Genomic DNA, 26,692 nt, shown 5'->3' with positions numbered 1-26,692 from the left:
TGCTCGGGACAGGTCGTGCTCACTGGGAAGAAACGCAACCTTCCTTACTCGTTAAAACGCAGTAATGAACTTTCGAGCGCCAAAATCTTAAAATTATGGAGGTTATTAGCAGGGCCAGCCTTAGCAAGTGAAGAGCCCAATGCAAGATTATGTCTCCGGCACGCTAAAAGCACATGTCTAGCGGAAATGGTCCTCACCTGACGCTGGCTATATTATTTAGGCTACTACCAAAGCGATGTTGCCGACTTACACTTCGGGTACCAATTGATTATTATAGTTACAAGAAAACTAGGTGTTAATAACGCTTGCCTCTGTTCAGTGGACGTCGTGCGTAAATGCTAGCTTTTTAACTGGGGTTCAATCGATGACAGTAAAAATCTTACCGCATTTCAAATACTTGGGTAGCGATTATGTTTGCACTTTGCACATAACTCAAACAAATAAGAAGTTATCCACCCATCTATCTATCTCTAAATTAAAAGACGGTAGTAAAATTGTGATGAGACAAAACTCTTGTGAGATCATTTCATGCAACAAAAACGAAAAAGACATAAAAATTAAACTAGCATAAGACGTCGTTTCACAATGGCCGAGCACCACGTCCGCCAAACGCAAAATGGAAAAAGTCGCAGATGAATCTCGTACTCAATTTCTGGCCTTTAAGTCTTCTGTACTCTCGGCGTTAGTACAATTTAATATCATTCCACATAGACGAGCACTGCTTGCATAAGCTTGGTCCATCAAGCGTTTTTGTTGTATTCTTCAGCGCTGTATGGGTTTCCACTTTGATTGTAACTACTGCCGAGTCCGTACAGAAAGCCGCTGTGTTTCAGCAGATCTGAGTCGTTTTCGAAGAAACTCTGCAAAAGTTTTAAAAGTATTTTTCGTTATTTAACAAAGAAAGCAATAGAGATAATATTACTTTAGAAACTGGCAATGAACAGTATGGATTAACCGCTCATATTGCAACTGAAACTCCGCTTTTATGAATACACCATTAATCCGGGTGGTGGCGCCACTGAGCTACACGAATGTCGAAAGTGCTTTATGCCGCAGTGGTGAAACCTCCAACGTTCTTGGACCACAGGCCAGAAAAAACGAAACAGCGAGTGAAAACAGCCACTTACCAGAAAAATTTCACAGATTACAACAACAAAAAGTTGTGTGGCGACACACTTTCTGAGCGCTACGACACAGCGCAACAAACTACTGGAAGGTAAAATTCGAGCATATTTGATTGATGTTTTACCAATCGTAACCGACACAATATCGCGCACGCATTAGCGAAAACTTATTGAAAACTTGCTCACTTGTGGTCAAAATGGATTGTGCGATAAGCCTAAAGGTGGACGTAGCCCTCGAGTAAAGTACTTGTAGGTTCGTGTTTTACCAACTAACCAAAATCGTAAAAAAAGAGGCACCCGTAGCAAATAATAAAATTAACACTAGAACAAAACAATAAGCATTGGAAAACGACCATTGCCATCAGATGTGACAAGACCAACAGCATCCTTAGTTAAGTATGGAAAAGATACGAGAAGTTATTGCTTTGATGAAATTATTTAAACCATTTTAAATTTATTCTAGTGATTATTGATAATATTTTGTTATTGATATGACAAACAGCCTATTAAGAATAACCAAACGCTTTGGCTATTAAACCTAAAAGAAGTGACATCAAGGGCGGCATACAGCCCACAGGTTGGGCTCATGTACGGTAGATTCATTTTTCCGTTTTCGCCATGTTAAGTGCTGTAATTTTAGAGTATAATTGATGGTGGCGCTAGAGAGCAGAATCAAATCACAGCCTTCATTGAAGCACTTGATAACAATCGAACGCACTGTGCTCGCTATTTAGTGGTGAATTGAAAATAGGCTAATACAAAAGGAATACAAATAATAATGGAAGGCAGCAATTTTGCGCATAAGCTTTGTTGCAAAATGTTCTTCACTAACAACAAAACCGAATTTTTTCACAAATGACCAGATATTTTAGCATGATGTCCGCTCACACCAATAAAACACGCAATGGCAGAACTGGGTAAATACTCATCCAATTTGGCTAGCAATGTTTGATTTTGTTGCCTTGCTAACTAGTTATTGTTATAGCACCATTGTATTTGACACCAACGATTTAAGTTCTGGGGGTCTTGTCGCTATTTCCCGTCCGTGAATTGCAACTGGTGCAGAACTTTTGTTTGAGACATAATACCAGCTAGCAACACATATTCGTTTTCTACAGTTGCTACCATCAAAAACAAAATTATAATAGAGTTGTGTGTGTGTGTGTGTGAATGTGAACCGTGCATTTTAACCATTCTCAACCAGAGAATGCCAAAGTAGGTTTAACGAGCTGTACATTGAAATGGTGTCTGACTCTATTTAGAGAAGCTGGTGAACAGTAACAAGATCAACGAAGTTTACAAAAATCTATAAATCCGTCCAAATGAAATACAAGCTTGCAGGAGGTCAAAATCAACAACAAGCACAGGGCACAGAAAACTTCCTGAGTTTAAGTCATTTCTTTTGTCATTTCATTTCATTTCATTCATTTTTCACTGAAATTCTGATGTCACTCAAACCAATCACATCTCAAAAAAACTTGCATTCCACTGAACTTACTTCTCTTATTTTAAAAAACGTTAATCCTGTCAGAAGGCTGTCGCTTCCTGCTTGATGCTGCATTCCAACTCTTGAAACTTCCAGCTGCTCGGCAACCTCTTGAAGTCCTCCCTGGGGCAAAGATTGATTGTTTTAACAGCACCATATAAGCACATGCAAGTCAAAAACATTTTCTGTTCTAAAGAACTATTTCACTTGCACAAGGCGTTTTCCATGAGAGAGGGTTAGTTAATCTTACAACAAAAAAATTTAGATTGGGAGTTATATAATAAATCGAATCACAGTAAGATGGTTGGGGTTGGTATATTATAACATCCAAGTCAGACTGGTCATATAATGTAAAAACTTCTCTAAACATTCAGCTAAAAAAGCCACCTACGTTAAATAATCATTTAATGGTAGATGAACTATAGCAGAGTAACTACCAATGGTGACCATAACAAGACAGTGTTCTACCTTCAAAGTCTGACAACTCTTCATGAGATATTTAACGTCATAAATTGTTGGAAAGAAAAGTTTCAATAATTCAAAGAAAGAAGATTCTTCATTTGGTAGATTGTTGTTAGTGAGGAGTTTCAATAAATATCCAAAGTCATAACCACTGAAATCATAAAATAAATGTTCTTCAAACTGTTTATATATATTGTATAGAATAGACCCAATACATTGAAAATGAATACCTTTACATACAGAAAATACCCATAAAACACTTGCAAATCATTCGCTTGACTACAAAAAAGTGCATTTATTACACATTTTATTCTAAAAAAAATATTAAATTACACCTCGTCTCACAGCAATTATTAGTGAAAACCATTTTTGCTACATTCATTTTGGTTCTTATCAAAACTTTTCCAGGAAATAGTCTAGTACTCTAGTGATTACATATAAAGCGGTCCCTACAAGGCTATAAACACTCTTTTATTGTATGAAATCGGAAGTTCTATCAAAAACTTTTGATTGAAACACTATCATACACTTTAAATATCCTTAATGAATAACTAACAGCATTAGGTAAAAACTAACATTAAGTTTCCTATTCTAAGAACAAAAAAATAGATCTTATACACCATATTTTAAATGAAATTGAACGATTTTCGCATCAACTTTTGTTTGGGGCATCATAACAACTTATGTGTCAAATTTTAGTTACTATAAACAAAAAAGCTAGAGCCGGCTTATAATTTGGTAACTAGGCTATATAAGCATAATTGTTAACAAAGCACATACAGTGGTCTACTGTCAGCTAAAAGTATCACCTACTTTTGAAATATGTTTATCAGAAATCATACAAAATGAGTGAACTAATTGCCAATACTGAATAACAAACCTACCTGTGAAATGACACCCATCTAACATTGTCTATTAACACAACACCAGAGGTCATTAAAAGCTCGGCAAAATAAAGTGGATCAATTCCATCCGACTCGTGTTGTTTAAACTGGATCCCAGAATTTAGAAGAAGATCAATGGAATCTTGGGCATACATGTCCTCTCTGGGAAGTGAAAAAAGATCATTTCTAACTAGCAACCTGGGTAATTAATCTGGATAAACAAGAAAACATGCCACAAATTTATAAAAAGGTAATATGTTAAGGAAACAGCCTTTAGATTTGCTTGGGTACATATATATGTTTAGAATTACGCTGTAAGCAGACAAAAATGTACAGGAACATTACCTATATTTTTATTGCATTGACTGGCCCCGGTGCTGTAGTAAATTTTAAGAATGGCTAAATTTTAAATATTAAACACTAGATTTAAGTAAATTTTTGCAACTGCTCTTGTGTGTAAAAATGTAGTAGAAATTTCAGGAAGGCTATAAAACGGTTAACCCAACTTCTAGCGTTAGTATCATAGACTATAAGTTAACTGCATATCAAAGGGCAGTTCTCAGCAAAAAACATGGCACCATTGCATAAAATATTCCTTTTAAACTCATGAAATAATGGTATTCAGCTTGTTTATTTTCATGTGCGCTGGTGAACTAAGGAAAGCATGTATCAGTTAAAACTGCAGCATAATTTACATTTTTTACAAGGGCGGATAATCTCTTTGAATGGAAAAAAGTTTCAAAATTTCACAGAAATAATCTTAACTATATTTAAACCATCAAAGCATTTAAAAACCTTACGTTAAATTAAACTTAAAATTGAATTGCCATGTTGAGACTCCACTGGGTGCTTCTCCATTTTCATTCATAAACGAAAGACCAAGTTGAATGATCTTTAACATGTCGACGTTGCACCTGAGCAGCTGATACTGGTAATCTGAGTTTGTTCGAAACTCTCCAATGGGTCTTGCCACAACTCCAGGAAACTCAGTGTCCTGGAAAAAAATCATGAATAAAACTAAAACAAATTTCGATGAAACTTTAATTGAATAGTTATGTAAGCTCACCATTGAAACATAACTGTATTGCTTAACAATCTTTCTTATCTTTTTAAATTCTGCTTCAACATTGCTAGCCCACACTTCTACAATGGGATCTTCACTTTGTTGTCCTGGCATTATTGAAATACACTAAAGTAGGTAAAAAGGTAATGCATCAACCTGCCAGCCTGCTAACTCTCCAATCTGAAATACAAATAAGTTTGATAGGGAAAACTGGAATTTAAGCTTAAATGCAGTTTATATAATTTAATTCTAGGCTACGCATGATCAATTCAAGGGTAACTAGGTTGGTCATGCCTGGAACAGTACGAAGGCCTAGGCCCATACTGTTGGTGGTCCACTCAAAACTGAAAATCAGTTTTCAACGAGAAACCGTGTTTGTGGTGTGTACGACATATTGCCTAACGCCCTAACCTATGCACTTAGAAGTTCCACTGTGGTCTGTGGATAGTAAACTAGTGCCTAGTGGTAAAACAGGCCGTACAGAAGTTGGCCCTGGAGCGTAGTCGTCCTAAGTCCATGAATATACTTAAGTTATAAGCCATGCTAAACAAATCACATTGTGGGTGGCGTCTACAGTAAATTAATCATATTATATTATGTATGTAGGGCTGTAGGCTATCCCATGGTTGGCCGAAGTTGCCTTCTGATTTTACGTTAAAATGAGTCATTTCTTTGTTCACTTTTTGTGAATTCGCGCAAAATTAATATAGTATCACACATTGTCGACAATATGTTGAATTTTTGGGTAGAAACAACTATTTGAGCTGTTTTATTTTTATAAAAGCGTTTGTTTTAATTATGTTAACAGTAGATAAAATCCTAAAAGATGATCGTAGCCCTAGATCCAAAACGCTACAATATATAGTTTTATAAGGCAAATTCGAAATGCGAAATTTATCCCTGCACAGCAAATTCCTACTTTCTCATAATTTTCCATTCGAAAAAATAAAGAATTTGAAATATTTTTTTGCATGTGAAAATTAAGTACAATGTTTGATTAAGACACCGTTTTTGCAATTAACAAAATGGTACAGTTTTAGCAAAACCAATAAACCGTGGAGGGCGCCCTAAATAATGGCAAGTGCTATGTCGAGGTCTATGCGTACAATTTGGTTCTTAGATTAACCGCCAGAAGAATTTTTGGAAGTGTGCTATAGCAGTATAAGCTCATTGTGAAGTATTTTTTAGTCTATCATATGTTGAAGTTGGACAGATAAGGTAAATGTACAAAGTTTGCTAAACTGTTGTTAGCCTGGTTTGTAGAACTAGATAGTTAGCTATTGTTGTGGGACTACTTAAAATATCAGTTAAACCTGTATTGCTGCCATTATGGAAAATGTATCACACACAAACATAAGGATAATCAGCGTGCACACCGATTTATAATATACAAACGACGCAAAGCTTTTTGTTTAAACGCCAAGTGATAACAAGTAAACAAAAAATTGAAGAAACAGTGGACGTTGTCTCACCAATATTTGTGTCTCCATTCAGTCTGTTATTGTTGCTAAAATTATTTTTTATGGGCCTATTTAGCATTACTTGTTTGTTATGTTTATGAACCCTTGTCATTATCTCCTGAAAATGCTAATATTCTTATGTTTGCATACCGGTATGAATAAGAAATGCCAGCTAAATACCATGTGTTTTTTCATTTGAAATTTTATGCTTGCGTACAACATTTAATGCGCCATCGATACGGTGTTTCCCTCAAAATTTTGTTTCACTCCACTGAGTTTGGTCACCAAAAACTTCTATTTACGTCAAAACATTACCACATTCTTGAAGCTTGGCTACATTTTACGCCTTATGAATTTGCTTTAAATATGCTAAAGTTTATTCTATGAATCTATGTGCATTATTGGTCCAAAAATTAATTTGTAACTGTAAAAAGAATGTAAAAACTTGAATATATTTTTTATGTTTTAACATGAATATGAAAAGCATGATAAAAGTAATTATTTGATTTAAAGCTCATTTAAATTATTTGCCAAGAAAATAAATAACAGAACACCTTTTTAACTTAAGCACCAGAAATGGCCGCAGGTTCAACAAAAGCTCTTTCCGCCGTTCTTAACGAACAAGAAGAGGACACATCGCAGTTACAGTTCCCGTCAGAATTTGAGAATGCTGAAACTTTGCTTAATTCCGAAGTTCATATGTTGCTTGAACATCGCAAATCTCAAAATGAAAATGCAGACGACGAACAAGAGTTATCAGAAGTAAGTCATGCCTAAAATATGTTTTATGTATACAGTCGGTAAAACTTAATTCCGATAAATCATTCGATTGTTTATTGGTACAGTGGTCAATTTCATGTTGTTGGTGTACTAAGCAGAATGGGTTGCACTTGCTGTTGTAAGGGGTACTTGAATGCATGGAAGAACTTTGCCACTACTGTTTTATGCACCATTGCTCATGCGGTTACTTTAGAGTGTTGTGGTTGACAATGCAAGGTGTCAACTCGTATTTATTTTGTGTCAGGTTTTTATGAAGACACTCAACTACACGCAGCGCTTCAGTCGCTTTAAGAACAGAGAGACGATAACGAGCGTGCGCAGTTTACTTATTCAGAAGAAGTTTCACAAATTTGAGCTGGCATCGCTTGCCAACTTGTGTCCTGAAACAGCGGAAGAAGCGAAGGCTCTTGTTCCCAGCCTGGAGGGAAGATTTGAAGATGAGGAACTTCAACAAGTCCTGGATGATATTCAAACCAAACGAAGTTTCCAGTGTTGAGGATTGTTTTGCTGACGTTTGGTGAATAAACACCAACATGCTGCTTCTACCAGCACGAGAATGAGAACTGATCCAATGTGATAAAATGAAGAACTGGTCATTAAAGACTTGGACATTAAGTCTGTTTCGAGGGAAATGACATTTGAAACACCTGCCAGCGGTATCAATTACCATACACCAGTATTGTGTGTACTTGCTTTGTTGCAGTTGGCAGGCATTCAAAATTTACAAATAAGTGTTGCTTTGTACATATTGTTATCTAATTGACTGATTTTTAAATTGTCAGCAGCACTTGATTGACTTCATAAGCACCATGGCTTGGTTGGCACGTAAGGTGATTCAGTATGTCAATATTAGTTGTCAATTGTTGTAAGATGGTAGACCTTAACCCAGTCAACTGTAACTATTTATGGTCACATTGTGCGGTATTTTGGTAATTCACCTGCGTTGTCACCTTACAATAAAGCCATGCTGCCAGCCTACAATTTTGCATTGTTACTGCTAAATAAGTTGTGAGTTATTTGGCAAGTACATGGACAGAAGGTTACATACAGACTAAAGCAATTGCCTGTCTGGGGTTACTGGGCAGTTATAATGCCGAGTCGTAATTCAGAATAACGTGCTTGCGCAAGGTGGTAAAAAGCTTATTTAAGTCTGATCGTATATCGGCGCCCGCAAACGCCAAGGCAATGTTTATAAGCAGCTGGTGCAGCAATGGGCTTTTACTACAAAAAGCGGCGAGCCAAGTTGTAGATATGTTAGCGAAAAGCTCATGCACATCTTGCAAGAAGCCTAGCCACAGTTTATACAGATTGTACTGCTAACGACTTGTTCAAGAATTCTGGTTAGTGTTTTGAAACCATCGTTTTAAACCTTTATAGTCATGAAGGAAAATGGATTTCGTCGTGGCAGATCCTACTTCTGTTACGTATGAGCGCTGGTTAAGGTGGCTACTTGGCATGCTGGCGATACTAAACGATAAAATTCTTCTGCTGTTACCAATTTGTTTTTGCCAACACAAGTTGAATCATTGTTGAGTAGTTGACTAAAAATTGGTGGGTAACCAAGTTGACTTGTGATGGTCAGAAAGTTCAATAACAAAATGTGTGTAGCATTTCTCAAAGAATACATTACCTTTTTAGTACTCCTTAGTTAGAAAATAGACTATAACAGACATTTAAAGCGTAAGAAACGTTTTAACCACAACAGTCAATCTAATTTATTATCTTGTCTCCGTGGGTTACAAGTAGACTTAAAACTTTTCACCTTCAAAAAAAAAACTAACGAAATACGTGTTTCAAATTTGTGTAAGTCTAGCTAGTTGACGTGACATTTGTTGAACACTTAGCAAACGCTGTCAACAGCTAAAATAAATGGACGTTGGCTTATCATAAAAGCAGTCAAGTCAGGACTTGAATTAGTTATAAAAACTTCATTTAAATACAGTTTTCGGATTAACATCGTCCAGTGTTTACGTACGTCATTACAGCGCAACCGCCAGCAAATTATGACATAGCCTAATTCACGAGAATAATTTCTTTGTAGTGTTCGTATAGTTCGGTTTTATTTGAACGGTACTGGGACGTACAGCTACAGCGCCAAGACAAAGCAAATGCATAGACCGTTGTTGAATATGTTTCATAGCTTGCATTAACTTCTACTAATGTTACGTTGTCACGCACGTAGTTAAAATGTTAACTCAATAGTGAAAGACTTTTCAACGTGTCAAAGTTCAACAGCGACTTTCGGATGATTTCTTTGAAAGAAATTCGTTGCTTGCGAGCGCGCCAACTTTTTTTCTGCTCATGAGTAGTGTTATGACGTATGCATTTTGGCATTGATCGCAGACGAAGCGTTTTGCGTCGTTCTTTTCAGTACTTTGACCCTTGGAAGAATTTTACCGTCATATGAGAAAAACTAAAATACGTTAATCACTTTTTCCGGAACACCCCGTCGCATATCGCTTTGTTATGTATCGAGAAGTTTGACGACTTTTGATCTTAAAAGGAATTGAAACCTGTTATTTAGCGCTATAGTAACCTAATATAACAATCAGTTTCTTGGTCGTCGGTTTTATGCAAGGCTGACATTTGGCGATATGTGTTTGGGTGCCACTGCTGTCATTCAGTAAATTATAACAGATGGTCTATAATAGTGGTTCCCAAATTATGGGTCGCGACACAAAAAAGATTCGCGAAAGGTAAAAAATTGGTCGTGTCTATAGGCGATACAAACTTATGTTTAATAACAAACAGGATATAGTTTGGCACTCTTAAGGTTAAAGTACTGTGCACAGTACACAGTGTAGCCTACCTGACGAAGCAAGCTTATGTTTGCGAAAGCTCGTGTCGAAAAATATAAAGTTAACCATAAGAGTGCCAAACTATATCCTGTTTCTAATTTTGCTTTAAAATTTGATCAACACGGTTCAGACAACATAAACTTATGTTTGTAATAAAATACATAGTTCCATAGTGAATGGACCACACTACTGCTTGTCTGTGTATGTCTACAGCGTATTGGTTCTTGAGAAAAGATTAGATTGCTGACATTGAAAACGAACTTAGCAACTTAGGCTACTGCAAAAAAATCCTTCATACAATCGTTATGTTTTCGTGATAAAATACGCATTTAGAGGCTTGGGTCGCGAGATGTTCACCAAACTCGGATTTGGGTCACGCTCAAGAAAGTTTGTAAACCGTTGCTTTATATGATGTTTGCTGTTCAGCAATCATCACGAAAGTTTTAACCACCGTTGCAGTCTGCATATAGCCAACTGCAAGGAGCTTTTCTTTCCTTTAATGAAAGCAATTCATTTTCTGCGCCCTGCAAACGTCATTTCCGTTAATCGGTGCTCACAATCAAAGTTGCTGACTGTATAGGCATCAGACGAAAACGTGATTGCTCAGCCATATTCCATGCAATCAGGCGAAGAGTTTTGGTTCTAATTTTTCAGTCATGGAGTTACAGTATTATGCGTGTTTCCTTGCGAGATTTTTATTTTGCGGTGGAACGTGAAAATGAAAAATATGTGAAGCAACTAAACATCCACCATTTTTGCGTCATTATTTGCCGTGAACCTATGCGACCTTTGACCTTTGACCTTAGAAGTAGCCCGTAACTGTTAATGGAAACTTAAGTACGGAGTCGAATTTCCTCAAACTATGATGTAGTGGTTTCTCCCTTAAACAATGACAATTGCTGTTTACAAGTGAAGTATTGCATTTTGGGTTAGTGATTGACATTTGTACTTTGCTTAGCCTACATGCTTGAATATTGACGTAAGCGATCCCATTTCAGTTGGTGACAAAGTTTTCACGAATATTAAACGCAGCTAAAAACAACTGAATGCCCAATATAAGACGAAACATGATTTCACAACATTTTGCCGCTGTTTAATGTCAGTGCCTTTTACATCATCCTTTCCAAACAATACCTATTCAGTTTCAATTGTGTGTCCATGACGAGTTCTTTTACATTGGCGTATTCCACACCTGAAACTTTTTAAAAGTCGTTAAGCCGAGCGTATTTCCACGTATTTCACGAATGAAAGCAAAACAAATCCCAGGCAAAGCTTGAGGTATATTTGCCTCGTAAAGTATATGATTTCAGGGATTTACGCGAAAGGTTGTATGGAGAATATGCCGTGTATTTTACGTTTGGGTTTAATAAGTGTAGATTTCTCAATTTTACTGCTACGAGGTTGCGAAGAATCCATTGTTTGCAGTTTCATTACCTGTGTGCATTAAACCCTTAGAAGAAAACGCAATTTTGATGACTCAAACGCAAGCTTTATGCTGAATCCGCAGCAGTTAAGAACCGGTTACGCAGGCATTTTGCACATGTAACTTTTGATAATAGTTAATAATTATTAATTAGGCTATGCAGTTAATAATATTAAAGAAAGGTTTTGGATATTTCAACTGTACAAAACGGATAAAGTTGATGGATTTATTTTTATTCCACGGATTGGCAATTCCGGCAAGCTGTTCCCACCATCTCAAAAGAAGGTGAAAATGATTTCTTTCTTTACTGTTTTTTCACGTAAAGTCTTATAAACCAAAAATCGTTTTTTATTTTGAAAATATTCGATTATGCGTATACCAACTTTGCAAAATGTAGCAACTTTCTCATATGTAAGACTCTAAAGTCAAAAGCGACAAAAAGTGACTTTAAACCTATAAATGCCGATATAATAAGTTAAAGTTTTTCGCGCGACAGATCGCCAGAAAACGCGAAACACAGTATAAATATCTATACTTATCTGACGTAATTACAAAGCTATACGTTGGCGCGTACAAGGTATAAAAATAACCAACGACCTTCCTCGGTATTTCAAATTCTTTCTGCATCGCTTTTTGGCTTTTGAAAAACATTGTAGACAATAGATAAAGAAACATGTCTGATTCGTAAAGGCATAATGGCAAGTCATGGCTTGGATGTATAAAGTTAAACAAGTGGCGGTCTGTACTAGGCTATACTATATACATACAGAGAAAATTTCAAGTACTTTAATAAATCCCATTTAAGTCATTGTTTAAAAGACTTGTGCAACATTCTTACAGTTCAAGTTCAATGTGACCGTAACCCCCCCTAGTGTCTTTAACCCAACTGATGACCGCAACCACTGCTGTTGTTAAAAATTGAAAAGTCAATTTATAGTTGCACCCACAGTCGATAGTGCGTTTGAGAATACCAACTTGTGTTGGAGGTACCCGAGAGAAAGAAACATGAGAATAACAAAAAAGACGCCAAAATATCAACTCATATTCGCAAACTATAAGTTTCAGTGTTTTGGCTTCGAAAAGAAAGTTAATTGTTGCAGCGTTTTGTGTCTTTCATGAAAAGGCAAAAGCGCAGGTTGAAGATATATATATAGTGCGAAGTAATTCTATGTAACTACAGAAATATGCTACCTGTTTCTGAATAACTTTACTTCATTCTATTGAAAGTGCTCCTGTGTTGCAGACTAATTCGTGTCTCGTTGAGACAGTTGAAAAGAGTTGAATTATCGTTTTAATTTGCGTCCAACATCGCTTCAAAGTCTCAAAGCCCCTGTGCATGTAATGCAGGCATCACCTGTAAACAAAAGAAACAAACAGACAACAAAAAAGCGACAAATCGTCAAGTTACATTTGCAAGTAGGGTAACTTTTAGCGGTTTGGCTTTGAAATCAAAGTTAGTTTTGCAACGTTTGTCCTTCTTTCATAGCACGTAAACGTTAATGATCAATGATCGTATACTTAAAAATACGTACAGTGCACATCACCTACGTAAACATGCTTCCTTTGAAGGTTTGGTTTGTCAACTGCTGAAAACGCCTTCCATACCGTGGACTGATTTGGGTCTCGGTAAAGGCTATGTTCAATAAACCTTTTCCAAGGCCCAAGCAGCCTTTAAAACGTAGGCTTATTTTGCAAAGCTGAAAAGCTCGCATGCAAATAGCTGTAGTGAGTATACAACAGGAGCTATAGGCCTATAGTGTGTATTATACCAACGTTTTGTTCATTGCGTTGTAATTGCCCGCTCAAAAGAAAACGCAATTTCCTCGGTAAAATAAAAATACTTTTACCGATGGAATTTCGTCGGAATTTGCAGAGGCAGTTGAGTCAAAATAAAAAAGGAAATAATAAACGTGAATTGAACTGTCACAAAGCCAAAACTCAGAGACAAATGTCATTTAGCCAGGAACTACCAGTTGTCTGGACACATACGTTTTTGTGGGAAACCAAGTAATTGTCAAAGCTGGTGTGTGTAGGCTAACCCTACAATCGCATGATAAGAAATTTACCCATGTGTTTTTGGTACTTTTTCAAATTTCATTCAAGTCTATTGCCTATACTAATCCAAAATCTTGACAATATGATAAATGAAGACATATTACGTCATTTACAATGGTATGCAGTACGGTAGTTAAGGACTATGCGGCGATATAATACAGCTGTAATTTGTCCGCTTTGCTTTGCGGATGCATTTGTGTTGTCAGTAGCCTGACAAAGTTGTTTAGTTGATCGTCATGAGTGACGTCACTTTCACTAGCTCGGTCAACTAAGAGCTTTGTGATCTATGAAATGTTTCTGTACATATGAAATTTGGGTATAGATTTCAAAACCGGCATCCATTGTTACAGACGGTAAACGGTGCTTGTTGTTCAAAAGATGAGCACATACGGTAAAATCTACTTCTCAACGATTTCCCGAATATGCTCATCTTTCAACACAAGCAGAACAAGTGCATGTGTATCAACGTTTGTACTTTTACCCACAAGCATTACCTACTGTACCTGAGATTTCTGCAAAATTCCTAACTTTTGGGGAGATATGGTCATCTGCAAAAAGACAGACCTTAATCAGTAACCGGTTAATGCATTGTAGCGTTTATGGGTTTAAGTGGATGGTGAAATTCTTGACATGCTTTTTAGCTTGATCGTGATTGCACTAAGCTAACGGTCAGGGTTTCAACTCTCAAGTTGTTTCTATAGCAGAATTACTAAATTTTTCACACAAGAGATGTCTTTGTTTCTGAATAGATCCCAAAAATGCATGCATAATTGACACACAGAGTAGATTGCGCTTGTTATTAAAAAGACGAGCACGTTCTGAAAAAATGTCTGAGTCGACGAATTTCCATACAAGTTAATCTTTTCAATACAAGCAGGATCGGATCGTCATGATAAATCATACCATTCTATTGTCGGTCATGGTTTACCTCTGTCACAGGCGCAAGAGGATGGTAGAATCTAACCTTCCTAAAACGTGGTCTTAAGCTCGGTCGTAGTTTGTCAAGTGTACGGTTCCATCACATTACTGTTAGTTGCAAATGTCAGACACTTTTTGCACGTCCCTGGCAAAGACAACTAAAGTTATGTGAAGGAAAAGGTGATTGCTTTTATGCTAAATAAACGTATTAAAAAATTTGACGAAATACAAAAATAATTTTTGCTAACCGTTAATTAATACCCCCACTGAATAAGTCACTTCAATTATAAAGACGTTGATTTTTAACAGAATATTTTGGAAGTTTTCGCCCAGCATTTTACAGCCCAGCTGATTCCAGTACAATCTAAATTTTGAAAGTTCAGAATTGAACAAGAAAAAAAATCAAGAAATAATAAATTTTACAACTTTAGAAACAAGTTCATCGGCTGAATGCAGATATTTCTGCCTGGTTGCAGTTTGAAAAATATATATTTTTAATTTTGATGATGAATTAAGAGTTGGTGAAACTATCTTCGCTTGTATTCAACAATGTTTTACCAAACTAAAGGACAGCACTAAAAATTCAAACTTGTCCACTCACATACTTTTGCGTTATTGTCATTGTTATTTATGTTATTGATAAAACATTGGCAGTGCCGATATGTGCTGTACAAGAGCATATTAACTTCATTTTTGTATTTTATAGACAGGTTATGTTCGAATATTAAATGGATAATCGCAAAAAATCCTTCCTCTCTTCACGCAATGCATATGGCCGAAAACAAAATGGCGGACGCGTAAACCGCTAAATGAAGAAATGAAGGTATATAAATACTATATCATACTATTTAATTTTTTGTAGTTAAACGTTTATAAATCTGTCATAGCTTAACTGTTATTGTCAAAAATTTTTTGGGCACTGAATGAAGTTCAGACTGAAAAGTAACCGAATTGTGTCATTCCAATAAGGCATCTACTTTACTCTACATTGAAGTATCCCTGCATTAATTATTTTAGACAAGAATGAAAACCAAATTTTGCATGAAATGGTAATTTTTTTATAAATATGCTCTATACCTATACAAATAAAAATAGAATGAATTGGAAAAACCAAAACAATACCTTTGGCCAAACCAAAAATCAGTTACATTTACATATCTACAACCACCATCGACAAATTTTGCCACGTATACGGCAATTTGAACGTCCGCATTCGGTCGCATCTTATACAAAACCGCGTTTAGAGATCACATGCTACAGAAATTCTGTTGAAAGAGCAGAGTAGTACATAAATTTGTGTTTCGAAAAGCAATGGTAATGATAAAAACTACGAAATCTAAGATCGGCGCAAAACTGGGGCTTGCTTTAAGAGTCCCAAAGTTATGGGCCGACTTTAAATTAAGAAGCTTAGAAACATTTCCTCAAGCTTACTTGACCAGTTGCGAAACCACGTTGAATCCAAGGAGACTGCTTGGTACGTTTTCTAACTTGTTGTAAGATCGAAAGAAAAAATATAATTGGCCGATAAATGAAACCATCCCAGTGACAAAGCAAGTACGAAAATGAACTTACGTTGACTCATTGCTAGCTCTCGGTTCATTTTAACGCAATGTCACTGTATAGTGTTATAAGCTGCTGGATTAAAATGCCAACCGAGGTATAGGCTTAGTTCTGTTGGGCGCAACTCTTTCTTGCGTAACATTTTAGGCGTTTTCTAAACGCGTTCAAGTTCAAAAACAACTTGTGTTCTGGTTGTTTAAGGTCAAAAGACTTTGTTTGCGTTGACTAAGTACAGTATATGGTAATTAACATCTTAATCGCTTCCCACGCTTACAAGCGTTCAAACTATTTATAACCTTTAATGATACAGTCAACCAGCACCCAAGCAAGTCAGTTATGGGCAGAGTTCACGTGCAGAAAACAATAAAATTTTCCAAAAGCCTTTTTTTTTTTTAGTAAAAACAAATGCAATTTTACCTCCGGTATGCGAGGCTGTTTCTTTCAACGGCTGGTTGTGGTGCTCGATGCAAATTGTTTACACAGCGATCATTTGATCATCATTTGGGATCATCATTGTGTACACGCCATATGTGCATAAAAAATAACACCTAGTAAAATACCTTAAATTACATATTCAAGAGCGACTATTAGAATAGCAATAAAAATTGCAAATCACAACCAACTGTGACAACAGAAGAATACTTTAAACATGGCTGGTGGTGAGTCTTCGAACAATAAAGTGCTAAATAAGCCAGAGCAGAGGAAAGATCTCTGTGAAGATGTCCTAAATCTACTCTATACGTATTTCCGGAATCCCTCATTTTGTAAAATGGTATTTTTCTGCAATTTTAAACTTGATATTTGCGATCTGCGTAATACTCAATTACAGCATAAAGCCTTGTCGCTATTTTTGTCTATATACTGTAGCTTAGAAATTTATATAACTATTATTAAGCTAGCAGCAAATAACCCAGCAAACATATCATCTTTCATCACAGATATACTCAGGCTTGTACCCTAGCACGGTACACCCTGGTACATTGTGGGCTGGGTTATACCCTGGGTTGTCACCTCGTGAACTTATAAAAAAACGGGAAATGCGTTTGGGAAAGAACCTCAAGGTTTTGTCAAGTTGTTGTAATTATGATCCACAACCGACATTATGATCATGCACAACAGACGTTTAAATTTAAAATAACACGGGAAGATATGATACAAACTAGACCCGATCGCATCCACTCAGCCCAGCAGCACCGGGAAAAGGCCACGCGGCGAGTTTTTATCAAAGCGACATGCGTCACTTCCCACAATGAAGACCCCACGACTTTCATCCTTTGGTATCCGTACGCTATGCCACGCGCTATGCCACGCGCTATCTTGTCACGTTTTGTAAATTCACGACGCGAAGCTGGTACTATTGATATTTAGATTTTTTTTATGACAAGTCGATAATGACTTGTAAGCTATCAACTGGAGTAAGTAATTAGTAATTACACATGTTTAAACTCTACGTTTGCTGCAATTAGCCGGTCAAACAGTCATATTCTTGTAATGACGATATAGCTGCAAAATATAAGGTCGGCGCAAAACTTTAACTTTTTTTACAGTCCCAGTTATGGGCCGGCTTTACATTCAGAAACTCAGAAACGTTTTCGAAAACTTACTTCGCACGTTCCTGTAAACAACCCAAACTTAAACAGTACCATTCTACATGTCCTCAACAATTCTATTTGGGAAACAACAAACAAGTGCGCATAAGTTTTTAAAGTCTACTTTGTTATATGGGAACAGCATGGTGGTTAATTTCGGAAATGCACGTTGCCTTTGTGCGGCGTAAAAAGGCAACGGATGCTTTCGTCATGTTTCCGTCATGTTGCGTCATGTTTCCGCTCTGGATTCCTTGCTATTTCCAGACAACGCGTGTGCTTATTTGACTTAATGGTCATCAGGTAATTGGTAATATGGAATTGATTGAAACACACTGATGGAAGTAACAATGCGCATGTTTTTGTACATAACAGTTAAAAGCAGCAAATCGCTGTATATAGGCTACGCCAGGGGTGTCCAACCCGTGGCCCGCCGAAAAGTTCTGAGTGGCCCGCGCGGTATTTGTCGAAACGACTTATATTCTCAACTGAATCGCCTATGTAAATTATGGCGAACTTACATTCCGAGAAATTGGCATTAACAGTTTTTTTACTAATTTCTGACAGCCATATGGAAAACTCGCTTCGCATTGCTACGCACATCGCACACCGAATATTGCCAAACTTGTTAGAGAAAAACAGTGCCAAACTTCACATTAAAATGTCGACGTGTAGTAAAAACTTTGTTGAATTTACTATAACTTGGTATGTTCATTGTTCTTATAATTGTAAAAGAGGATAATACGTATTTCTAAGATTAGAATTTCGGTGTGAAGGTTTTAATTAGAAATTAGCAGTAAACACTCAAGTGGCCCGCGCAATCATTCATAAATCGCATGTGGCCCTTCGGCGAAAAAGGTTGGACACCTCTGGTCTACGCTGTGACACAAGTAAAGTGCTGGGTTAGCACAACAATTGCAACATAGAAGATTATGACAACAAAATACTAGGCTGCTCATGCTTGACAATCTACCGGTGATGATAATGCTTTCCATTTTACAGGCAAAAGGCCTCGGTAATATTTGGTGTTCTACATGCATATTACCAAAGCCTCCCGCCTTTTAAAATGCGGGCAAATTTGTGCTGTCCAAGTCAAGTCCAGAGACTTAATACAGCATTCGTAACTTGTGACAAAAAACTGTAAAGCTGTTCAAAAGCTTAGACAACAGCACAACATAGCTACACTCTCCCGGTACAACATCAGGCTTGCTGGCATTGCTAATGCTTATGGTTGTGTCATGATGTGTTATATTTCTCTCACACAAAGTTATAATTGAAGATAGCCAAACGCATCAGTTTAAGTAGGCAAGAGATTAAAGGTATATTCAAATATTGACTGACAAATTTCAACCCAACTGCATACCAACACGAAGCAGTTAAAAATGTATAAAATTTTGTTCAAGTAAAATTTTGTTCACTGCAAATGAAAGAAATTTTATTTTTATGAGTTTAAGCTATCGTCTTCGAAGTTAGAGCTTACAAATGTTTAACATGTTATCGAGACCAATTTGCAATGGAAACACCACTCTTGTTACAACATTTGATTTGTAGTTTCCACTACGTTTTTCCACTGGCTTTTCACTCTTTGCCTTTATGACGTTTTCGAACAGACGTTCAGGTTCAGAGACAACTATGTGTTCTAGTTATTTGATGCCATAAGATTTCATGTGTGTTGTATCAATATTGTAAGTATTTTAATCGTTTCCCACGCTTATACAGTCATTTAAAAATCAATTATCCTGTCAAATAAAGCAAAAAAACAAACTTACCGCTTTCATGAATTTTTGATTTGTTTTCCTTGGTTTGTTCGGGAACAACAGCAAACACGAAGTCCTTAAAATCCGGCAGTTCTGTGCTTGCCTCATACATGTATAAAATGAACAAAGTTTGAGCTACAAACAAATTTTGATCAGAAAAAGCATGCCACTGACAGCTATATTTTTTTGTTGCAGTGTAACCCAATATGACTATAAGAAACAGCAATTCAACTACTACTTGAAATGTATAAAAATGGCATCGGTAATTAACCACCTTTATACAGGCAAAAGAAGTGTCGTGGCAAAAGTTCCATTGTACCGTGATGGTATTGTTCTAATATTTTTGATTTCACTTTCGGGTTGGCTTTGCCCTTTTTAAGAAATTCATATGGCCACTCTTTCCGAGACAATTGTGAAATAGAAGCGTTACAGTACAAAGCTGGTGCATAACACCAAAAAATTGTCAAGTACAATTTGCAACATGAAACCTATCAAATTATTATTGCTGTCTAAACGGCTTAGAAATCTAAGACACTTGTTTTATCTAAATCTTGTTGAAGATAACCAAACACATTAGTTAAAGTCGGCAGGAGATTGTGGGTAATTAATGTGTTTTACCAACAACCTCAATCCGACTGAAGCCAACGTGAAGTTAAACTTTAAACGGCTGCCCCCTTCCAGATAGGCGGAATAACTGCCAGTTAAACTAGGTCACCACCTGTTAGGTGACACGACAAAAGTACTAAAAAAGCAGCATAAACAGCAAAGATTAACTGAAAAAAATGAAATAGATTCCGCTTGAAATACCTTGTTCATTGTATCTCCATTAAAGTTATTTTAACGTTGCAGCATACCGACAAAAGTTTAACCGTCGAGTCTGATAACTTCAAAGACAACCATTTCCAGAATATACCTAGGTTTATTGCTGGTTTGAGCTGAAAGGTTAATAACCAGGTGCAACGTCGGACTATACCTTGGGTATTTACAGCGGGAACTTTTGAAAACGAGAAAGCAAATTGGGGAACAACATAGGGTTTTGAGAAATGTAGTTAAGCGGTCGAAACGTTTACGATCATATCATTACAAGTGACGTTTATTTAGCCTTGAAACAAAAAAAAACAAGTAAAAATGCAACCACTCACACAGCCATAACAACACAGGCAATTAGTGGATGACGAAGCTCTAAAAACATTCTGCATACCTTATATCAAACAAATGCTACGTTATTGTTTTAACACAGTTGATCGCGCAGATTATGCCACGTTGCAGGTCAAAGGTCAAATTAACTTCGCTGTTACGTGGAAAAAAGTTTTCCTTGTTTCATTTTCGCCAGGCGCAAGTTAAGCTGGTGCGCGTTAAAATTATGGCAATTACGGTTTCTTGAAAAGTCGAATTATGTGTTTACAGTAACTGCATTTCCCTGCGAGAAGCTTCTGCTTACGTTGTAATAAATAATGCCTGTCAACTCAGTACACAATGCACGGAATCAAAACAAGCTCGTGATGATACAAGAGGAAACTGGTCACGTGACTGTCTTCCATGTTATGTCAACTTAACAAGCAAGTTATTGATATGTGACAAAGCAACTGGGGCCTGTCGACGATAACTTTTTTATATGACTTGAGAAGAAAAGCAGTAAGTTCTGCGTCGTACACCGTACATCACCAATCAAATAGAAAAACACTTTTTTCATTTTCGTTGCTTAATCATGATCAAAAATTACAACGATAATCAATTTTGTTTGCTAATTTTCAATATCGAAGTATGAGCAAAGTTTCATTCAGCCATTACCCGAAAAATCTGTAGAATTTTGTTATATTGCAGTGTATAGGCTGATGCACTGCGGCTGCCATAGTTCATTAAAGCAGGTGTCTGTTAGACATCAATATTTTGAAAATAACGAGGTGAGAGGTCTTCGTACTCTTAAAACATAAAGCAGAAAAATCCTTTATCACGTTACTCTGTCATCTTCCGAGAAAATCTTTTCAGTTTTTGGGCTCCTCCTGTTTATTTACTCAGGATTTGTCTATGCATGCAATTGTTGGCTACACACTCAATCACCGTTCCATGCATGATTAAAATATGAAGACATATCAAAATTTCAGTAGCATGCCTGTTTTCGTTAACCAGCAGTCAGAAGCACTATTTCTTTTCTAAAAATTTCTTTTCCATTATTTCTGTTTCTTTTTCTCATCTACTTTTTGGTAAACAATTCTTTACAGCTGCAACTAAGTTATGCGACATGCGCACGCCTTAGTTGCATTCAGTTTGCGGCTTAGTATTTTACTATATGTAGAAGGCTACTACATAAACCATCCTTATTAAGCAAAGTTTTTAACCTTTATTCAAACTTACTCGCTTTTGCTAAAGAAAGGTTCTTCGTAAGTTTTACTCTATGTGCAGTGTTATTGCTGTGATACTGTCAACATGAACCTTTTCTATTTACAAAGAGCTGACTATGCGCACTCGGATCTACATTATCATGAGTTTCATGACCTTGTGTTCCGTGTTTACTGGGTTGGCTAAGTAATGTATTTTTGCACATCTTCTCAGCTCTTTACACAGCAGTATTGTAACAACCCGGAACCTTATTGTTTCAAGAATGCAGCTTTTTTCAATTCAGAAAACAAGCAACATTCGATTTTAAACCTGACGAAGACAGGTTCCTCCAGACATTTTTAATTTTTCATCATCCAAGACATTTTTCCTCCTACGAAGACAGAGGCCTCAACTAACGTGATACCACTGATTCAACGTTTCTTATGACGGTTCATAGCAGTACGATACTCTCCTGGTACATTTCCATTCAACCATTCGTGATTCGTAGCTACAGTCACGTGTTACGCCAGCGTATATTGGCCGTTATTGTCCACAGGACTGGATGATGGTTGCTTTTGACTGGCGCCTTTCTGAAGCTCACTGACAATTTATTCGGTCAACAATTTTGCTTGTCATAAATCAGTTGCGGTCAGCAGTTGCCGCTTAAGGACATGACCTTTGTGTTCTAATGGTTTTAAATGAACTTTACCGTTGTGTAACGAAATTCTCTTTAGCCGGGCTAGCAATTAACCTTTTCTCATTGGTAGCTTTGATGCAGGGAAAACTTCACTGATGCAGCAAGGCTGTAAGCGCATGACATGACGCAATAAGCAAAGTGTGGATGAAATTCATGATGGAATGTTAGCGAAAGGTTTCACTTGCTTATGTCATACATGTGGCCAAGTTTTGAAGTGCTCGTGCGATCTGGAATCTGCGTCTAGTGCGCATTGTGTTGAACGGGCAAGCGTGGTGTCTACATCCTTAGCATATTGGGTTGATGTAGTTGTCATGATGTTTGCTATCAACTTATTTTTTAATTTTTCAACTGAAAACTTGCTAACAAGGCTCCAAGTAAAAGTGTTTAAACAGCACGGCCAGTGTATACTTCAGTTCTCGGGCAAGTAGAATTCGATTAGAGTAGCCTACTCTAGAATTTAATCATGAGCATTTATTGATAAGAACTTTACATCTACGAAGAGGAGCACATAAAATGTTTTCATTCTTAAATTGGAAACAAAAACAAACTATCTGAGTAATTTAGCCCGATTTGGGGTTTTGTAACTTGTCCTGGCAGCTCAGATTTTCTGGTCCAGTGCTTATTGTGTGGAGATGTTCTAAGAAATTGGACTTGCGCGGACGCGAAAAGCATTACTTTGGCTGTTGCCATGTTTTTACAACAAAGAGAAACACGCCTCGCAAAACTCCTAATGCTGAAAGCATAACGGCAATAAATATTCCAGGCGCACTTAACGTATGTAGGTAAGTATAAAACTTCTTTACAACAGGTGTAAGCATTAACCACACACCTGGGCACATATAAAAACTTATATATAGCCTCTTTTTTGACAGTTGACCACTTGTTATTGAAAACAAACTACACAGCAAAGGTTGCAACTTACTTAACAACTGCAACTTAACTATTTACACCACAAACGTCTACTGCAGTCAGACACATTCACATGTCAGTGTTCCATATTCAATTGCAACGTCGATAGTTAAAAATTTTACAAATAAATAACCCAAGTGCAGTCGTTGCCACCCGTATATAAATCATAGACACAGTATAAATGAGACACTCTTTAAATATTTGGCAAATGTCTAAACAAAAGAACAAAGTGAAAGGAAATCTTGTTTTAAGTGTGGTATATTAAACTATCGTCGGTTTGCTACGTTTTATTATCAAGTTTTTAGTCTAGTTTTTAACTCTAAAGTGATATTAAAAGATTAAAATTCGAAAATAACACTTTTAAATGGGGTTATGTTTTCCAAAAATTGAGCTTTGAGCAAGCAACTGCCCAGTGCCCTGTTGACAAAATAAATGCATTTTCATCTATAAAGCTGTATTTGGAATGTCAGCCTTTTCACAGCTCAAAATGTCTTTCGTGGTACCACCCCATTGACCGCGAGTAAAACAACTCTAATAAACTTAACGATTTAGGGTTACAACTACTGTATGAAGCAGATGAACTTTTATTAAAACATTTTGCGTCATCACTATCCAGTACGTCCAACCACATACAAGTGAACTTCGCAGCATCGCGTAACGCAGCGACAAAAAGCCGTTAGGAAATCGAAATCCGATATTTTCGACTCAATGTCGCAATTGTAGGCCATATACACAACACGCATGTTTGATATAAATACAAATTGTATTTTCTATAACCTATGCTAAGCACCTTGTCTATATGATACAAATGTTTGTGTAAACATTTTTTGGTGTTTCAAAATTCACAAAAAAAGCATTATCATATAGACTACGTATTATATGTAGCATTGTTTATGTTTAAAAACATCTAGGATAACTACATAATCCATATTTAAACCCACTTTTACCAAATAACTAAAGTTGATATAAGTTCAAACAACTTCGGACATTAATGACTTTTTTGAAAGCATAAATTCTTGTATTGATTTCTGTAACAATCCGCTAGGTTTATTTAAAAACATTTACCGCAAAATAGTATCATCAACCGTAACCATAAACTTACTATCTGATACATTTTGTCTTGCTACCAGTTTACCATCGAGGTCAATTGTTTTTTTTAGATCTGATGCATTAAATTAGCCGAATCAAAGAATAACACAAAACAACTCTTACAACAACCGACTCGCAGCGTGACAAAGCCGAGCTAAAGCAGATTGTCATCAATGATATGACGTGACAGTGGAAATTTCCACGTTGGCTGCCTATAATGACCGGGCACGCGAGTGCCATTCAATAACGGTTAAAACATTTTTGGCAACCCATTTTAACGAAATGTTTAAGACATGATTTCAATCAAACCATCCTATTTCGAAACGAATCAAACTAAACGTTTTTCGACGTTGCTCAAAGAAATAGATGATTCCTTCACAGTCCCTTAACGTGCAACGCAAAGTAAAATTACGACCACCATGTTTATATCACGAAACCGATTTCTACCGCGGTATTGATAGAACTAGCCTGGGTCCCTGGGTCAAGAATCAAACTCACGATCCAGGTTCTCGATCATGCGTAGCGCAACACGTGGGTACTGGAATTTAAGCACATCAGGAATGCGTCTGGTCACATGATGCTTAGCAGCCAATGAACAGTGATCAATAAAGCTAGTGGAATCAGCCCTGTGCTAGTCAAAACTGGTTTTAATCACAACATGGTTGGAGCAGTGAGGGTGAAACAAAAACGGTTTATGCCTCCAATGAAACATACTGCCATAAATCAGTTCAGTTTGAAACTCAATAAAAACTTTAAGATGATAAGCTACAAAACGTATTAAAGCTCTTTTAATTTTCAGAAACCTGTTTTATGATCTTGCGATTCCGCTTTGATGATAATCTAAACGTCCAAAAGCATATCTTGAAAAACATTTTTGGCAACCCATTTTAACGAAATGTTTAAGGCTTACAACACTTGGAAATTAACAGATGTGGTCTTTGAGAAACTTTGAGATTTCGTTAAGATAAAGACATTGCTTTATAAGTTCTTATTCAGCATTCAACACGCACCGCAGGTTACGCTATAACCAATGGATCAAAAATTGATTAACAGCTTTGACATGTTGCAGCCTGATCACCCAAGCCGTGATCTACATACCCAGATAATACGGCATATCTTGCTTTGCCATCATACATATCCATGGCATATATATGGTGTACCGGCATTACATCAACATTCCATAACATACTGTAGCTGCATTAAACATACGTCAACATACACATTACATTACCATGCTAATGAAAAATACAATATGTCTACCTTTGTGTTTCAGGTTTCATCATGATGATGGGAGTTTATTAAAAGAACGATGCAGTTTATCGCATTCTGGACAAATAGATTTCTGAAAAAAAAACAAGCAAAGTTTTTTTTAGAGTCATGCTGAAGGGTTTTACTCCTCTGATTTTCTATTTCTCAAACTTTGTCCTTAACAATGGAGGAAAAATTGTTTTTTTAAAAATCTTTATAAATTGCTTTACATTTACGATGGCTGATTTTTTATAACTTTATTATGAATGTTTGATGAAGTTATAACAACTTTTTTGCCAGGCCTAGTTCCAACTCTATACCAGCGATATAAGATATGCAACTGTGAAGCGTATATCCACTAGTGTCTAATGTATGAGTGTTTATAGCTTACAACAAAGGCATGTCGGTATGGTTTTCAATTTATCGCTTGTAAATTTCTTCTATCATACAAATAAATACAAGAAAACTTATGTGCCCTCAATGTAGTTTAATAACGTTATATAGAACAATTATATCAGAGTGCACAAAGAACATATCAGTATATTTTCGCCCAAGGTGCATAACCCTGTGCACTTCGGATGGGGCTATATAGCCTACCCTGCTAGGTAGTTACGGCGAAAGCATTTAAAAATATGCATTTGAGGAAAATCGTAAGATTTTCAGAGTAGAGATATTCGGCCGAACCATTTATGATTGCAGAATGACGGTCATACTTGAAGCAAAAAGAAAGAAAGAAAAAAACAAAAGACAAAAAAGACGAAAAAGACGAAAGAAAGAAAGAAAGAAAACAAAGAAGACGAGCACACGCAGCCCTAACAGCAAGAGATGAAGTAAATTAGTAAAGTATAATTACGCAAATATTTTGATGGCTTCTTATCAATGAAACGTTGTGGCAATCTCAGACCACGCAGAACATGCCACGTTGCACATTTGACCCATCAAGTTAACTGCGTCATCAAGCGGGAAGTTGTTTTTCATTTTTCTAATTTTACCGCGCGCGCATTAATTTTGGCTTGGAAAATTACGTACCGGTACAATGCGCAACTGGGTATGTGACGGAGGCGTCCATGAAAT

General features: G+C 36.6%; 2 protein-coding genes and 1 long non-coding RNA gene across 4 annotated transcripts; 2 read left to right on the top strand and 1 right to left on the bottom strand.

Moving 5' to 3' along the window:
* Nucleotides 1-394: 394 nt before the first annotated feature.
* Nucleotides 395-13,114, bottom strand: LOC143445228 (CCR4-NOT transcription complex subunit 7-like). Of its 2 annotated transcripts, none has more exons than XM_076944175.1 (7): nucleotides 12,672-13,114; nucleotides 5,023-5,199; nucleotides 4,757-4,950; nucleotides 3,957-4,118; nucleotides 3,079-3,223; nucleotides 2,623-2,733; nucleotides 395-860 (listed from the first exon to the last, which is right to left on the bottom strand). In XM_076944175.1, exons 2-7 carry the CDS (start codon nucleotides 5,131-5,133, stop codon nucleotides 741-743), a joined length of 843 nt encoding a protein of 280 aa, XP_076800290.1. In that variant the 5' UTR covers nucleotides 5,134-5,199; nucleotides 12,672-13,114; the 3' UTR covers nucleotides 395-740. The 2 variants fall into 2 exon arrangements, with proteins under 2 accessions (XP_076800290.1, XP_076800298.1); XM_076944183.1 differs by lacking the exon at nucleotides 12,672-13,114 and adding an exon at nucleotides 7,034-7,173.
* LOC143445242 (DNA-directed RNA polymerase II subunit RPB4-like) lies at nucleotides 7,056-8,240 on the top strand. Its single transcript, XM_076944194.1, has 2 exons — nucleotides 7,056-7,241; nucleotides 7,504-8,240. Exons 1-2 carry the CDS (start codon nucleotides 7,056-7,058, stop codon nucleotides 7,753-7,755), a joined length of 438 nt encoding a protein of 145 aa, XP_076800309.1. The 3' UTR covers nucleotides 7,756-8,240.
* LOC143445253 (uncharacterized) lies at nucleotides 11,497-26,091 on the top strand. The gene is made up of 3 exons (XR_013113799.1): nucleotides 11,497-11,765; nucleotides 15,160-15,276; nucleotides 25,644-26,091. It is a non-coding gene; the product is annotated as an uncharacterized LOC143445253 (long non-coding RNA).
* The last annotated feature ends 601 nt before the right edge of the window (nucleotides 26,092-26,692 follow it).

This window comes from Clavelina lepadiformis, chromosome 1 (genome assembly GCF_947623445.1).
Source record: "Clavelina lepadiformis chromosome 1, kaClaLepa1.1, whole genome shotgun sequence".
In the NCBI taxonomy this organism is placed as follows: Eukaryota; Metazoa; Chordata; class Ascidiacea; order Aplousobranchia; family Clavelinidae; genus Clavelina; species Clavelina lepadiformis.
The sequence above is the reverse complement of the archived record's forward strand: the minus strand, read 5'-3'. Positions and strand labels throughout refer to the sequence as shown.

Excerpts from the sequence above, each read along its gene's own strand:
- LOC143445242 (XM_076944194.1), top strand. The coding sequence starts at position 7,056 with ATGGCCGCAGGTTCAACAAAAGCTCTTTCCGCCGTTCTTAACGAACAA. Across the intron at positions 7,242-7,503 it reads ACGAACAAGAGTTATCAGAA|GTTTTTATGAAGACACTCAA; the intron begins GTAAGTCATGCC and ends ATTTTGTGTCAG.
- LOC143445228 (XM_076944175.1), bottom strand. The coding sequence starts at position 5,133 with ATGCCAGGACAACAAAGTGAAGATCCCATTGTAGAAGTGTGGGCTAGC. Across the intron at positions 3,224-3,956 it reads AGATGGGTGTCATTTCACAG|TGGTTATGACTTTGGATATT; the intron begins GTAGGTTTGTTA and ends TTATGATTTCAG. Across the intron at positions 861-2,622 it reads CGTTTTTTAAAATAAGAGAA|AGTTTCTTCGAAAACGACTC; the intron begins GTAAGTTCAGTG and ends AAACTTTTGCAG.